This window comes from Lissotriton vulgaris, chromosome 4_1 (genome assembly GCF_964263255.1).
Source record: "Lissotriton vulgaris chromosome 4_1, aLisVul1.2, whole genome shotgun sequence".
In the NCBI taxonomy this organism is placed as follows: Eukaryota; Metazoa; Chordata; class Amphibia; order Caudata; family Salamandridae; genus Lissotriton; species Lissotriton vulgaris.
In genome coordinates this window covers 1,348,427,132-1,348,440,557 of record NC_141691.1, presented here as the reverse complement: position 1 = coordinate 1,348,440,557, position 13,426 = coordinate 1,348,427,132, and the positions used below count along the sequence as shown (strand labels likewise).

Genomic DNA, 13,426 nt, shown 5'->3' with positions numbered 1-13,426 from the left:
GGGCAACTGCAGCCACTACTGCCTTGTAATGTGGCGTTCCCTTGCAGGATATTTGTCAGGCAGCTACGTGGGCTACGCTGCACACGTTTACAAAGCACTACTGCCTTGACAGTCCGGTCCGGAGAGATGGCTTCTTTGGCCGTTCTGTGCTCTGTGACTTTCTGTTGTAATCCTGTTCGCAGACCCACCTCCAGGGTTGGTATTGCTGGTGTATCTATTCCAAGGTAAGGAATCTATCTCTAACGTGTCTCTTTCAGATGCACAAGTTACTACTTGTGTAACAAAGAGACATTAGTTAGTGATAGATTCCTTACCGCCCCACCCATCCTCCCCGTTCTGCGAACTGATTACTAGGGTTATGGTCATCCCTTTCAGGGCCCTAGTTTTATGCACCAATGGTCAGTATCTTGCATGGCTCTGAGTTCCTGGCCCGGGAAGTCGTGTACAGAGCTGACATTAGCGCGCATGGGTGGCGCCTAAGTGCTCTCCGTGACGTCATCTCGCCGCTGACGACGCCAGTGATGGACTCGTAGCGGCAGGACGCCACCTACTGACACGCAGGGGTACTGCTAAGCGAAAACGTTCCAGATCCAGTCTGACACCTCGGGATATTCTAAGGTAAGGAATCTATTACTAACTAATGTCTCTTACAGATCTATTGTCACACAAGTAGTTACTTGCGCTCCGTGTCCTGAAGGCACTGCAGAAGGCACTGCCGCACTTCGCACCACATCCCTGGTCTCACCGATGCCGCTGGGCGACAGTCACCGAGTCTCTGCTTGCACCCCGTCCTCTGGGCCAAGCACTCCGCACCGACTCGCTTCATTCTGCCTCGATGTCACTGACACTGTTGCTGCCCGACCCGAACATAGACCGGCTCAGTTGCCTGCACCGTGTGCTGCCAGCACTGCGTCGAGTACCGTCTCACTCCTTATCGTAGCCTTGGTCTCACCTACACAATTGGGTGACCGTCACAGAGCTGCTGCCTGCACAGCGCCGTGAGGGCGCCGCATGCTGCACAGCTTGACTTCACAACGCAACCGCAATGGTTGCCCCAACGGACTCATACCAACAGGATTGGCCTCAACGAGAAAGGTACTGTCAACGCTTTAGCTGGCCTGTACCGAGGCTGTCAGCTGTAACTGTTAGACAGTCGTTTTCAGCGTCGCTGTAGCTCCGAACGGAGCTACAGACTCGGAAGATCAGTGTTTTTCAGCTATTATTGCAAATTGAATATTAATGTGCAAACGAATTATTTTTTGCAGAATTGTTTGTTGGATTTTTGTCGTATTTGGCCTTGTTGGTTTAGATTAAGTTTTGCTTATTTTTCTAATCTGGTATGGTGTCCATTTGTAGAGTTTTCACTGTTACTGTATATGTGCACACATGCTTTACACACTGCCTCTGAGAAAAGCCTGTCTGCTCATGCCAAGCTACCAAGGGGGTCAGCAGGGGTTATTTTAGAAGTGTACCCTGACTAGAAAGAAGGGCCCCTACTTGGATAAAGGTCCAAACCATTGCTAACTAGAGACCTCCATTTCTGACAGGGTGTAACTGAGGAGGAAATAACAAAACTGGGTTTTGGCTTCTACACAGTAAGGCTAAGCCCAATCTAACAAAATAGCAAAACAAAGGCCAATACTGGACCTATTCTCAATTGCTTAAATACATGTACAATGTAACTGACATCACCAGCTCAGATGGTGCATTATTTTTAGGGCGCCCAATGTGACTTCTGGTCTTCAACCACCTCCAAAGGTGCTGTTAGAAATTCTCTGGATGCAGTGTGACCCCTGTGTGTTAGGTTAATGCAGCTACTCCGAGGGAGATGCCCTATTCAGAAAGATTTTTGAAGGTAGGTATCTTGCTGTATTACATTTTACAGTTTTAAATGTTTGTTTAATGAGAGTATTCCAAATGTTCATAGTGCAATATTTTTTTCAAAAGGCTGTTAACACAGATTATGAGCTAGCAAGAGATTCTTCAGAAAGTGAAGATTTGATTAAACCTAGAAGAAGGTCTTCCTCTGATGCTTCAAGCCTTAAGACTCGGTATGTAATCCTTTGTTAATGCATGTTTGATGTTAAAGAACTATAACCTATTAGTTCAAGTAACAAACCTTGCCTCTAAAAGTGGCATGGGTCTTAAGTATATCCTATTTTGGGGGCAAGATTTAATAGCTCCACACAAAGCTGTTTTTTGCCAAAAGATGACTGAAAGTATGCTGTTTTTTATAGGAATATGACTAAGGGGTGATCTGCATTTTGTAGGGCTTTTGGTTGAATTTGGAGATAGATGAAAATATTTGAAGTTTTCTTTGAATAACTTAATTGATCTTTGATTGATTAAATGTTTTGGTGGTTGGGAGAGATGAATCTATTTGATATGAAGAGGATATAGTTTGTGGGAGTTCAGTATAGGAAAGTATTCTTTCTTAGAAATACTTTCTTAACCCAGTTCTCTATTATTAAGGTCATTTGTGTGTATATAATGTCTCTAGGGCATGATATTCTTGAATATGTTCAGCCAAGGTTGCTCCTCGGGTGACCTTAGAATACAGTCGTGTTACACAACATGGCATTGACAAGGGAAGAAGGCAAGCACAAAAACTGAAAAGTATTTATTTTGACTAATATTAGCTAAAATCAAATTCCCAATTATCAGCCTCAAAGCCTATATGAATTATCTATATTAAACTATTCCACTCTAAACACTGAAAAATTCAAAAGCATTAAGTCCATTTTACTGCTTGCCTCACTTTTGGATTTTTTTTCAAAAACGTTTTTCAACTGCAAGATCACTTTAGGTTTATGTCTTGTGATAATCCAATCAGAAGAACAGTTCTACAGTTTGAGTTTGAGATCACTAGCAAAGAATATGTTCAATGTCACTGTTAACCTTTCGTTAATCCTCAGAAACAGTCTTGTTATGCCACCTATACTTTTTTCCTGACTGTAAAGATTAACAGTTGAAATCAAATAAAACCTGCATTATGCAACACCCCCTTATCCTACACAATCCCTACCTGCGATCATTCGGAGAAGAGAGACTGGCAGGAACCAAAGTCAAGAGGTTCGACTTCGCCAGCCGAATACAGCAGTCTCAATTTCTGCTCAAGCCATGAATCAAGTCTGACCGTTACAGGATGACCACTTGCATAGACACCCTCAGCATGAATAAGGATCAAGACAATCTACATTTTGAGCATGGTGGAGGCCAAACTCCTTGAACCCACTACTGTCCCCACCCAGAGGATGCACAGCAGACTCAGATGGGAGATTTAGACTTGCAGCAATACTTGGAATTACCACCAATAAACCTACTGTGTATTAGATAATGTTTCTGTAATTTTTTGCACACACCTCGGTTTGTGTCCTCTGTGAGGGTCTACCACTCTCTTTAGAATTAAGCCCCACTATACCCTCCTATACCTTCACTGAACAGGACAATTTTACTATTTAACTGTGGCCCTAAACATATGGTTAATTTGATAGACTTTTAGCTGCACATTCTTTACCTTAGAATTGTCCCGAGACGTAAGTATGGATCCAGAAATATTTTGTGACCAGTACCCCTGTGCGCTAGTAGGTGGCATTATTTGGCTCCAAGTGGCGTCGTCCACTCCGGAAGTAAAATGCGAAGTGCGCAACCCCAGCGCACAGACATCAGTTATTTTCTTTTCACACCAGTCAGTGCAGATCCCGGAGAGAACTAGCCCTAGTTACTTTTTCACTCTAGTCACTTTTTCACTGACCTTTTTCAACTTTTTTTCGAAGACTTTTTGAGCGTTTTCTCCTGGTATGTCAGGAAGGCTGGCATTCAACTCTGCTGCGCCTGTCACCAACAGATGTCTGTGACTGACTGCACCTTGTTAGCCTCTGATGCCTCAAGCACGCCGCGAAGACCTGCATCGACTGCCATGCCATGTACTTCAAGGCCTTAAGGGAGTTCGTCGTCAAGCTCCTTGCTGCCCGACGTAATACACAGCAACGGTGCCGATCTCGTTCGAGAGGAAGGTCCCAAGATCGGTCATGGAGCCCAAGATTCTTGTCGTTCTTCAAGATGTCTTCGAGTAAGTCCCACAAGCGCAAGAGGAGTAAGAAGTCAAATAGGTCTTTTAAGATGGGATGAAGTCGTCGGACGAGAGAGAGTCATTAGAGTCCTGGCTCTGCAGTTGAGCCTGTGCCGACCTTGCCCCTTCCTGAGTTTCCGGGAGCCTCAGCAACCTCTGCCCAACTTTGAGAGTTCCATGAGGCCATGCATCTCATATTTGGGCAGCCCATTCCCACTGGCGCTCTTTTGGGCCCCGCATGTTCAGGAGAGGCCCCAATTGGTTTTTCACTGGTGGGTCCACCCCCAGCTCCAGTCAACCACCCCCCCCCCCCTCCCCCCCCCCCCCAAGCTTTCCCCAGAGCCGGTCCCATGCTGATGCTCCTCCTATCTCCATTCTTATCCCCTGCTGTGACACAGAGCTAGAGGATGTTGTTTAGTGCTGACTTGAGCAAGCTACCCTTCCAGACAGGAGTCTGAGCTCTATTCTTTGGGACTGGGGCTCTGGAGGGATTGGGAGGGGTCACTGTACCCTGAAGAATACCAGGCCCTGGACCCTAACATGGACTGGTGTGAGGTGTTAGCGGATGCCAGCGGACTAGACACCTGTCCAGATACTGGCAGGATCTCTCCTACATACCGTGGCTATGGAGGAGGGAGTTTTGTTTTCTATGGTGGCGAGAAAGACAGCCGAGGTCCTGGGCCTTAGCTTGCCCTCAGTGGCAGTTAAGACTAACGTTTTGATGAAAGTGCTTCAGCCGGGAGTGACCCTCTTAGAACTGCTTCTTTCATTTAAAGAAGCTCTCGCGGATGTCACCTTACTCAACATGTTTTGATACTGCTATGAGTATATGGTATAGCGTTATCATGGAAACAGCTATAAGGACATGGTTCCGAAAGCTGCAGACTGGCTCAGCTCATGCTAGAGCACCATCTCACATAATTCCAAGCACTCTGCCTTCAGGATTGATAAGGCCTGCCATAGAAGTGACTTATAGGAGTATATGTGTCCATTTTGGGGTTAGATATAGGTATACTAGCCCCAGCTGTGTTACCAGCCAGTTGTGTCTGTTTAGATTGCCAACCAGGGGTGGCACAATACATGCTGCAGCCCCTGGTAGGCCTTGGGTACACTTATGCCCTGGGTACCTATGGTACACTGTACAAGGACTTACAAGAGTGACCCAATACCAATTGGTAAATGCACCTAAAGTACATGGATGTCAATTTAGAGAGAGAACAGCTTGGCTGTGGGTCTGATTAGCAGGCCCACAGCCAGGGAAAGTCGTAAACCAGTGAAGCAAAAAGCAAACATCTGGGGTGATCATAGGATTGCAGACCCTACTCTCCTACACTAAGGGGCTACTCCCTCCCCTTCATGACTACCCCTCCACCCATATCACCTACTTGCAACAGGCTGATGGAGGAACATCTCACCTTGCTCTGCCAGGAAGTGAACGCTCTCTTGGCTAAGGGAGCCATGGAGAGAGTGCCAATGCCAGAAGTAGATTGTGGTCGTTATTCCCGCTACTTTCTTAGACCCAATAAGGCAGAGGCATTTGTCCTACCTTAAACCCTCTAAATTTCTTCCTTAAGGAGAAGTTAAAAATGTTCATGCTCACTCAAGTCCTGTCTGTCCTAGACCCGGGAGACTCCATGGTAGCGTTAGACTTGCAGGACATATAATTCCACATTCCCGTCCTACATGCCCTCAGGCACTACTTGCAGTTCACGGTGGACCACGGGCACTTTCACTTCGCAGTGCTTCCTTTTGGCCTTGCCAGCTCCCCTCAGTGTTCACTAAGGTGAAGGAGGTGGTTGCAGCTCGTCTGCCGAGATTAGGGGTGCCAGTTTTCCCTCAATCTCAACAACTGTGTGTTGAAGGCAGGCTTGCCCAAGGCTGTCATCTCCCACCTCCAGACTACAGCGGACCTCCTGCTTTGCTGGGGTTTTACTATCAGCATGCCTAACTCACACCAGAGTCCATCTCAGATGCTCCCTGTCATCAGAGCTGTTCTCAGGGCCAGACTGGGAGCCAAAGTGCTCGGGGGTTGGGGGTGCGACTGAGCTCTTTGCCAGGGCTGCTTTTCGGCCGATTTTGTTACCGGCCCGATTTTGCAGCTATGTTGCAAAAATGTCTCTGTAACAAAAACGACCCCCACTCTTGTGGCCCACTGGGGGATTGCCCGGTGCCTGCAACGGCCAGTCGGGGCCTGGCTGTTCTGGACATAGTGCAGTTTCTGGCCTATCCTCCTGAGTGGCGAGTCCAGGGTATGATGCCAATGTTTCAGCCTCTTTCCTGGATTTCAAGGAGACTTATTCTGAGGCTGCTGGGCCACATGGTCTCCTGTATTCTGCTAGTAACACATGCAAGATGGCTTATGCAGGTTCTGCAGTGGGACCTGAAGTTCCAGTGGGCGTAGCATCAGGGGGATCTCTCTGACATGTTTGAGATCTCGGAGGGAATTGCAAAAGATCTGCAGTGGTGGCTATCAAACCATGATTGGATCAGCAGCAAACTCCTCTTCCCCAACTAGATCTGACAGTGGTGACGGATCAGTCATTACTGGGAAGGGGCAGCCATCTTGGAGACGTGGAGATCAAAGGTCTCTGGCGGAATCCAAACTCCACATCAACCTACTAGAGCTCCAGGCAATCCGGCAGGCATTGAACACCTTTCTACCCTCCATCAAGGAAAGGCTAGTGCAGGTGTTCACGTACAACACCAAACCATGTGGTGCTGCAATAAAGTGAGTGGGGCTGGGTCATTGACCCTCTGTCAAGAGGCCCTGTGTCTCTAGACATTGCTGGAACATCAGGGCTTGGGGATTCAACACCTGGCAGGTTCTCTGAACGCCATGGTGGATGAACTCAGCTGTTGATGCCCAGTAGATCATGAATGGTGTCTCCATCCCGAGGTGCCGCAAGGTCTCTTTGAAAAGTGGGGAGAGCCTTGGTGGGATCTGTTCGTCTCTGCCAAGTGTGAGAAGTTGGCCTGATATGCAGTGCTCACTATTCTAGTGATCAATATGTATCTGTCCAAACGACCCTTATTGATGATTGGTTGCAAGTCAACCTTATAGACCAGCTATCCTAGTAGCATGGACAAGAGCAGTCTTTAAGCTAAACTCTAGAGGGCGTGTTAAGCCAGCTGTTATACCATCACATATACCCCTTGAACACCAAGTGAAAGGACACCACACAAGTTGTTATGAAAATAAAAGGATATTTATTTATAACAAGTCTACCCTGATCTCTTTATGAGTCAGGGAGCTAAGCACACAACAAAACTCTTAAGAAAATACATCTGAAAGAGACACGTTAATGATAGATTCCTTACCTTAGAATATCCCCAGGCGTCAGACTGGATCCGGAAAGTTTTGCGTAGCAGTACCCTTGCGTGTCGGCAGGCGTCGTCTGCGGCTCCGCGTCCGTCGTGGGCGCCGTGATGTCGTCGGAGTACTTAGACGCCGCCTCCGTGTGCTGACGTTAGTTCTTCTTTTTTCCGCGCCAGCCAGCGCAGACCTGGAAAGAGCAGTTCCCTAGTCACTATTTGACTAAACATTTTGATCTTTTTGATCCATTTCGAAGTCTTTACGACTCCGACGGTGCCGTTAGGGATGCCTGGCTTCAAGCATTGCGACGAGTGTGACCGTACCATGTCAGTCACGGATCCCCACCGCTTGTGCCTGATGTGTTTGGGCGTCGACCATGACGACGAGGCCTGCTCCGACTGTCGGGCCCTCTCGAGGAAGGCCAGGCGGGAGCGGTCCCGCAGGCGACTCGAGATCCGTCAGTAGGCCCGCGCCGTGTGAGGTCCCGGTTCCGGTCCCACGGGAGGTCGAGGGACAGGTCGCGGGGACGGAGCCGTCACAGCTCCGGGAGTCGGCGCCACTCCTCCGGGTCCAAGTCGTCAGGTAAGAAGCATAAGAAGTCGAAGATACATAATCGCTCTTCTGACTCCCCCCGACGCTCGCGCGACGCGGCCGGGGGTTCGGGTGACACCGCCCACGCGGCTCCTCGCGAGTCGCGGGCGCCGCGTTTGGCCCCATACCCCCCGGTCCCTGGGCTCAACGCGACGCCGGAGGAGATCGAGCGATTCCTCATGGCCATGAGGTCCCTTTATCCGCCGACGGGTTCCGCGGCGCCTTCGGGCCCAGTGAACCCGTCTGGGGGCCCTGGTGGGTCGGGGGCTACGATCCAGACGCCGTCGGGTGCTTCGGCCTCGACGCCGCCGGCGCCTTCGGGCCCGGCGCCACAGGGCTCCACGATCCCGACGCCGCCGCTGCCCTCGGGCTCGGCGCCGCAGGGTACAGCGGCCCCGGCGTCGTCGGTGCCTTCGGGCCCGGCGCCGCAGGGCGCCGTTGGGCCCTCGTCGGGCGATGGATCGTCACCGGTGGACCTTACGACCCCCCCCGGCGTCGGTCCGTGTGGTGTCCCCTCCGGCGCCGTCCTCGGGCGGCGCCGTCCCCGATGCCTCCTCTCACTGGGTTCCGACGTCGGGTCGACGCCTGCCGGCGCCGCTCTTGACGCCGTTCGGAGAATTTCAATTCTATGAACCCACCCCATTCACTTATGACCCTGAATCTCAGGAGGTGGGGGACGAGGAGAATTGGGAGGGGTCTGAGGACCCTCTGACAAGGGAATGTCAGTCTAACATGGACCGGACAGGAGACCTTGGGGAGGCCAGTGGCCTGGACACCTCTCCAGACACTGGATTCGTCTCTCCTCCTACCGTGGCTTCGGAGGAGGGCGCGACATATAGTGTGGTGTTGATGAGGGCTGCTAAGGCCTTGGGCCTTGAGCTCCCCGTCGCGGCCGTGAGGACTAACCTCCTCACTGAGGTCCTTAAGCCGCAGTCATGCTCCATGGAGCCTCTGCTGCCGTTTAATGAGGCCTTGACGGACGTTCTTTTGGGCACTTGGTCCAGGCCCGCTACAGGTTCGCCTGTAGATAGGAACGTGGTCAGACGCCACCGCCCGGCCCCGGGCGACCCATGTTTCCTGTCCACCTACCCCACCCCCGAGAGTCTGGTTATCCAGGCCTCTAACTCCCAGACCGCCTTCCCGACGGCTCCCCCCGATCGGGAATCCAAGAGGTACGAGGCCTATGGCAAGAAGGTTTTCTCGTCCCTTAGCTGTGGACTGCGGTCTTCCAACACCGCATGCCTCTTGGGCCGTTACACCTACTCTCTGTGGGAAACGGTGGCGGAGGTGCTGCCAGAGTGTCCGTTGGAGGTACGGGCCAAACTCGGCCAAGCCCTACTGGAAGGCCGGGACACAGCGAAGTATTCATTCAGGTGCGGACTGGATACTACTGACTCGCTGGGCAGAGCGATGGCTACGACGGTGGTGATACGACGCCACGCCTGGCTGAGATCCGCCAACTTCTCGGCAGACGTCCAGAATACACTCATGGACATGCCGTTCGATGCCCTTCGCCTCTTTGGCGACAAGGCAGACCACGCGCTTGAGCGTTTTAAGGACTCCAGGGCTACGGCCAAGTCCTTGGGCCTCTCGGCCCCGCGCCAGCAAGTGGGTGCCTTTCGCCCCTTTCGTGGCCAAGGAAGGGGCGTCCCCACACGTGCCGCCAGCCACTCGCCGCAAACTGTCGTCCAGCGCAGCGGCGGCCGTGGAGGCGGTCGGGGGAACAAGCGGAGCCAGTCCACACCTGCCCCCGCGGCATCCGCCTCTGAACCCTCCTAGTCCGTGCTTTTCGGCCCATGTGATGCCAGTGGGAGGCAGGTTTCGCCATCACCGCTCTCACTGTCGCACTGTCACTTCGGACAGGTGGGTGCTGCAGATCGTCCGGAGGGGCTACTCCCTCCCCTTCGAGACGACTCCTCAAGCCATGCCACCGCAACACCACCGCGTATCGGGGGATCACTTGCGGCTCCTGCAGGAGGAAGTTTCGGCCCTCTTGGCCAAGGGGGCCATCGAGCGCGTTCCTGGGCCAGAAGTAGGTCGTGGTTGCTACTCCCACTACTTCCTGGTACCCAAGAAGGGCAAAGGGGGCCTACGCCCTATCTTGGATCTGAGGAACGTCAACGGCTTCCTCCGGAAGGAGAAGTTCAAAATGCTGACCTTGGCTCAGGTCTTGGCTGCCCTAGACCCAGGAGACTGGATGGTAGCGTTGGACTTGCAGGACACATATTTCCACATCCCCGTCCTGCCGGCCCACCGGCGTTACCTGCGGTTCACGGTAGGCCACGAGCACTTTCAGTTTACCGTGCTCCCCTTCGGCCTTACCAGCGCCCCACGGGTGTTCACGAAGGTGATGGCGGTGGTCGCAGCTCACCTGCGCAGGTTAGGGGTGTCAGTCTTCCCCTACCTAGACGACTGGTTGTTGAAGGCGGGCTCGCCCCAGGCAGTCGTCAGCCACCTCCAGACTACGGCGGATCTCCTGCACCAGCTGGGATTTTCCATCAATGTGCCGAAGTCACACCTGTGCCCCTCTCAGAAGCTCCTTTTCATCGGAGCGGTTCTCGACTCGGCGCAGTTTCGGGTTTACCCGCCCGAACAGCGGGTCCGGGATATACAGGCTCTGATTCCGGTCTTTCAGCCGTTATCCCGGGTTTCGGTCAGGTTGACGCTGCGGCTTCTGGGGCTGATGGCCTCCTGCATCCTTCTGGTGCATCACGCACGGTGGCGGATGCGGGCTCTGCAGTGGGACCTGAAGTTTCAGTGGGCCCAGCACCGGGGCAACCTGTCCGACCATATCCTGATCTCGGAGGGCACTGCGAGACAGCTGCAGTGGTGGCTCACGGACCGCGATTGGGTCAACGGCAGATCCCTCTCCCTTCCCCAACCGGAGCACGTAGTTGTGACGGACGCGTCCCTCCAGGGCTGGGGAGGCCACTTGGGAGAGGCGGAGATCAGGGGACTCTGGTCTCCGGCGGAGTCCCGGCTCCATATCAACCTGTTGGAGCTGTGGGCGATTCGTCTGGCACTGAAGGCATTCCTCCCGTCTGTCTGTGGGAGTGCAGTGCAGGTGTTCACTGACAACACTACCGCCATGTGGTACTGCAACAAACAGGGCGGAGTGGGGTCATGGACCCTTTGCCAGGAGGCTCTGCGTCTCCGGCAATGGCTGGAACATCAGGGCGTGACTCTGGTGGTTCAACACCTGGCCGGTTCTCTGAACGCCAGGGCGGACGAACTCAGCCGTCGGTGCTCGATGGATCACGAATGGTGTCTGAACTCGGACGTGGCACAAGGCCTCTTTCTGCGATGGGGAGAGCCTTGGTTAGATCTATTCGCCACCGAAGAGAACACGCAATGTCATCAGTTCTGCGCGTTGGAATTTCCAAGGCGGCGCTCGCTCGGAGACGCTTTTCGTCGCGAGTGGAGCTGCGGTCTGTTGTACGCCTTTCCGCCTATACCTCTTCTGCCCTGAGTGCTGAAGAAGATCAAGCGCGACCGGGCACAAGTCATCCTTGTGGCTCCGGACTGGGCTCGAAGGTACTGGTATCCCGAACTACTCAGCATGTCAGTCGATCCCCCGATTCGTCTGCCTCTTCAGGAGGACCTTCTGTCGCAGCAGCAGGGGACGGTCCTCCACCCAAACCTGTCCAGTCTCCACCTCCATGCTTGGAGATTGAGCGGCGACAGTTGAGGCCATTTGACTTGCCTCCTGAAGTTTGCAACATCATTCTGGCAGCCAGGCGTCCCTCCACAAAGTCGGTATACGCCTGCAGGTGGAACAGATTTTTGGCATGGTGCACAGCAGAGGCTGTGGATCCCCTCAATGCCCCTCTCTCTGAGGTTCTTCTCTTCCTTCTTTCTCTTGCCCAGCAGGGCTCTGCTCTGGGCACTATCAAGGGCTATCTTTCGGCTCTTTCAGCCTTTCTGAGGCTGCCTGACCAACCTTCTTTGTTCAAGTCCCCTATTGTTAACAGATTCCTGAAAGGCATCACTCATACCTTTCCTCCTGTTCCTTTCGTGATGCCTCAGTGGGACTTGAACCTGGTTCTAACCTTTCTGATGTGCGCTCCCTTTGAGCCACTTCATAACTGTCCACTTCGCCTTCTTTCTTTGAAGACTTCCTTCCTGGTAGCCATCACCTCTGCCAGGAGAGTGAGTGAGCTCCAGGCCCTCTCTTGTAAGCCTCCTTTCCTGTCAGTCCATCCGGACAAGGTTGTTTTGAGGACTAGGCCCTCCTTCTTGCCAAAGGTGGTCACGGCCTTCCACATTGGGCAGTCCATCACATTGCCCACCTTCTTTCCCCCTCCGCACCTCGAGAGAGCGGAGGAGAGGCTCCACCGTCTGGACCCAAAACGTGCGCTCTCGTTCTATCTGGATCGCACACGCCAGTTCCGGGTGGATGATCAACTCTTTGTTGGGTACGCGGGCGCTAAGAAAGGGAAAGCGGTGCACAAGTGGACCATCTCTCGATGGATTATCATGTGCATTCAGGCGTGTTTCTCCTTGGCTAAGAAGGAACCGCCTGTTGGGCTGCGGGCTCATTCCACTCGAGCCACGGCCACTACAACTGCCTTGGGCCGAGGTGTGCCCTTGCAGGACATTTGCCAGGCAGCTACGTGGGCCTCGTTGCACACGTTTGCTAGGCACTACTGCCTGGACAGTCAAGTCCGGAGGGACGGCTACTTTGGCCTCTCCGTTCTCCAGGACTTTCTGGTGTAAATATTGGTTCGCAGACCCACCACCACGGGGATGGTATTGCTGGGGTATCTATTCTAAGGTAAGGAATCTATCACTAACGTGTCTCTTTCAGATGCACAAGTTACTACTTGTGTAACGATATATCTGTAAGAGACAATAATTAGTGATAGATTCCTTACCGACCCACCCATCCTCCCCGTTCTGCGAACCGATATCTAGGGTTAAGGTCACTCCCTTTCAGGGCCCTAGATTCTTGGCACCAGTGTCGGTTTTTGTCATGGCTCTGCGCTTCTGGCGCGGAAAAGCTGTGGCTAAGAACTGACGTCAGCACGCGGAGGCGGCGTCTAAGTACTCCGACGACGTCATCACGGCGCCTACGACGGACGCAGAGCCGCAGACGACGCCTGCCGACGCGCAAGGGTACTGCTACGCAAAACTTTCCGGATCCAGTCTGACGCCTGGGGATATTCTAAGGTAAGGAATCTATCACTAACTAATGTCTCTTACAGATATATCGTTACACAAGTAGTAACTTGTGCTTTAAGTTGCACAATTTACCCAAATACCCGAGGGGCACGCAAAACCATATACTACAAAAGTGGAATGCGAAATACTAGCAGGTAAGTAACTCGATCCAGAGGCTTTAGGATCGCTAGGACTACACTACAGAACCTTCAGGTTAGGAGCAGGAGGCCTAGGGAGATCGGGTGCAGAGTGTGCACTCTCACGCGGGATGCGGGACAAAATCTATGGAT

General features: G+C 52.7%; 1 protein-coding gene across 1 annotated transcript in view; it reads left to right on the top strand.

Moving 5' to 3' along the window:
* The window catches only part of CEP192 (centrosomal protein 192), a 1,919,503-nt gene that overhangs the window by 1,722,530 nt on the left and 183,547 nt on the right, over positions 1 to 13,426 (top strand). Inside the window, exon 43 of the mRNA XM_086965571.1 lies at positions 1,948 to 2,051. Coding sequence (XP_086821697.1) covers positions 1,948 to 2,051 — 104 coding nt within the window. The remainder of the gene's footprint in view (positions 1 to 1,947; positions 2,052 to 13,426) is intronic.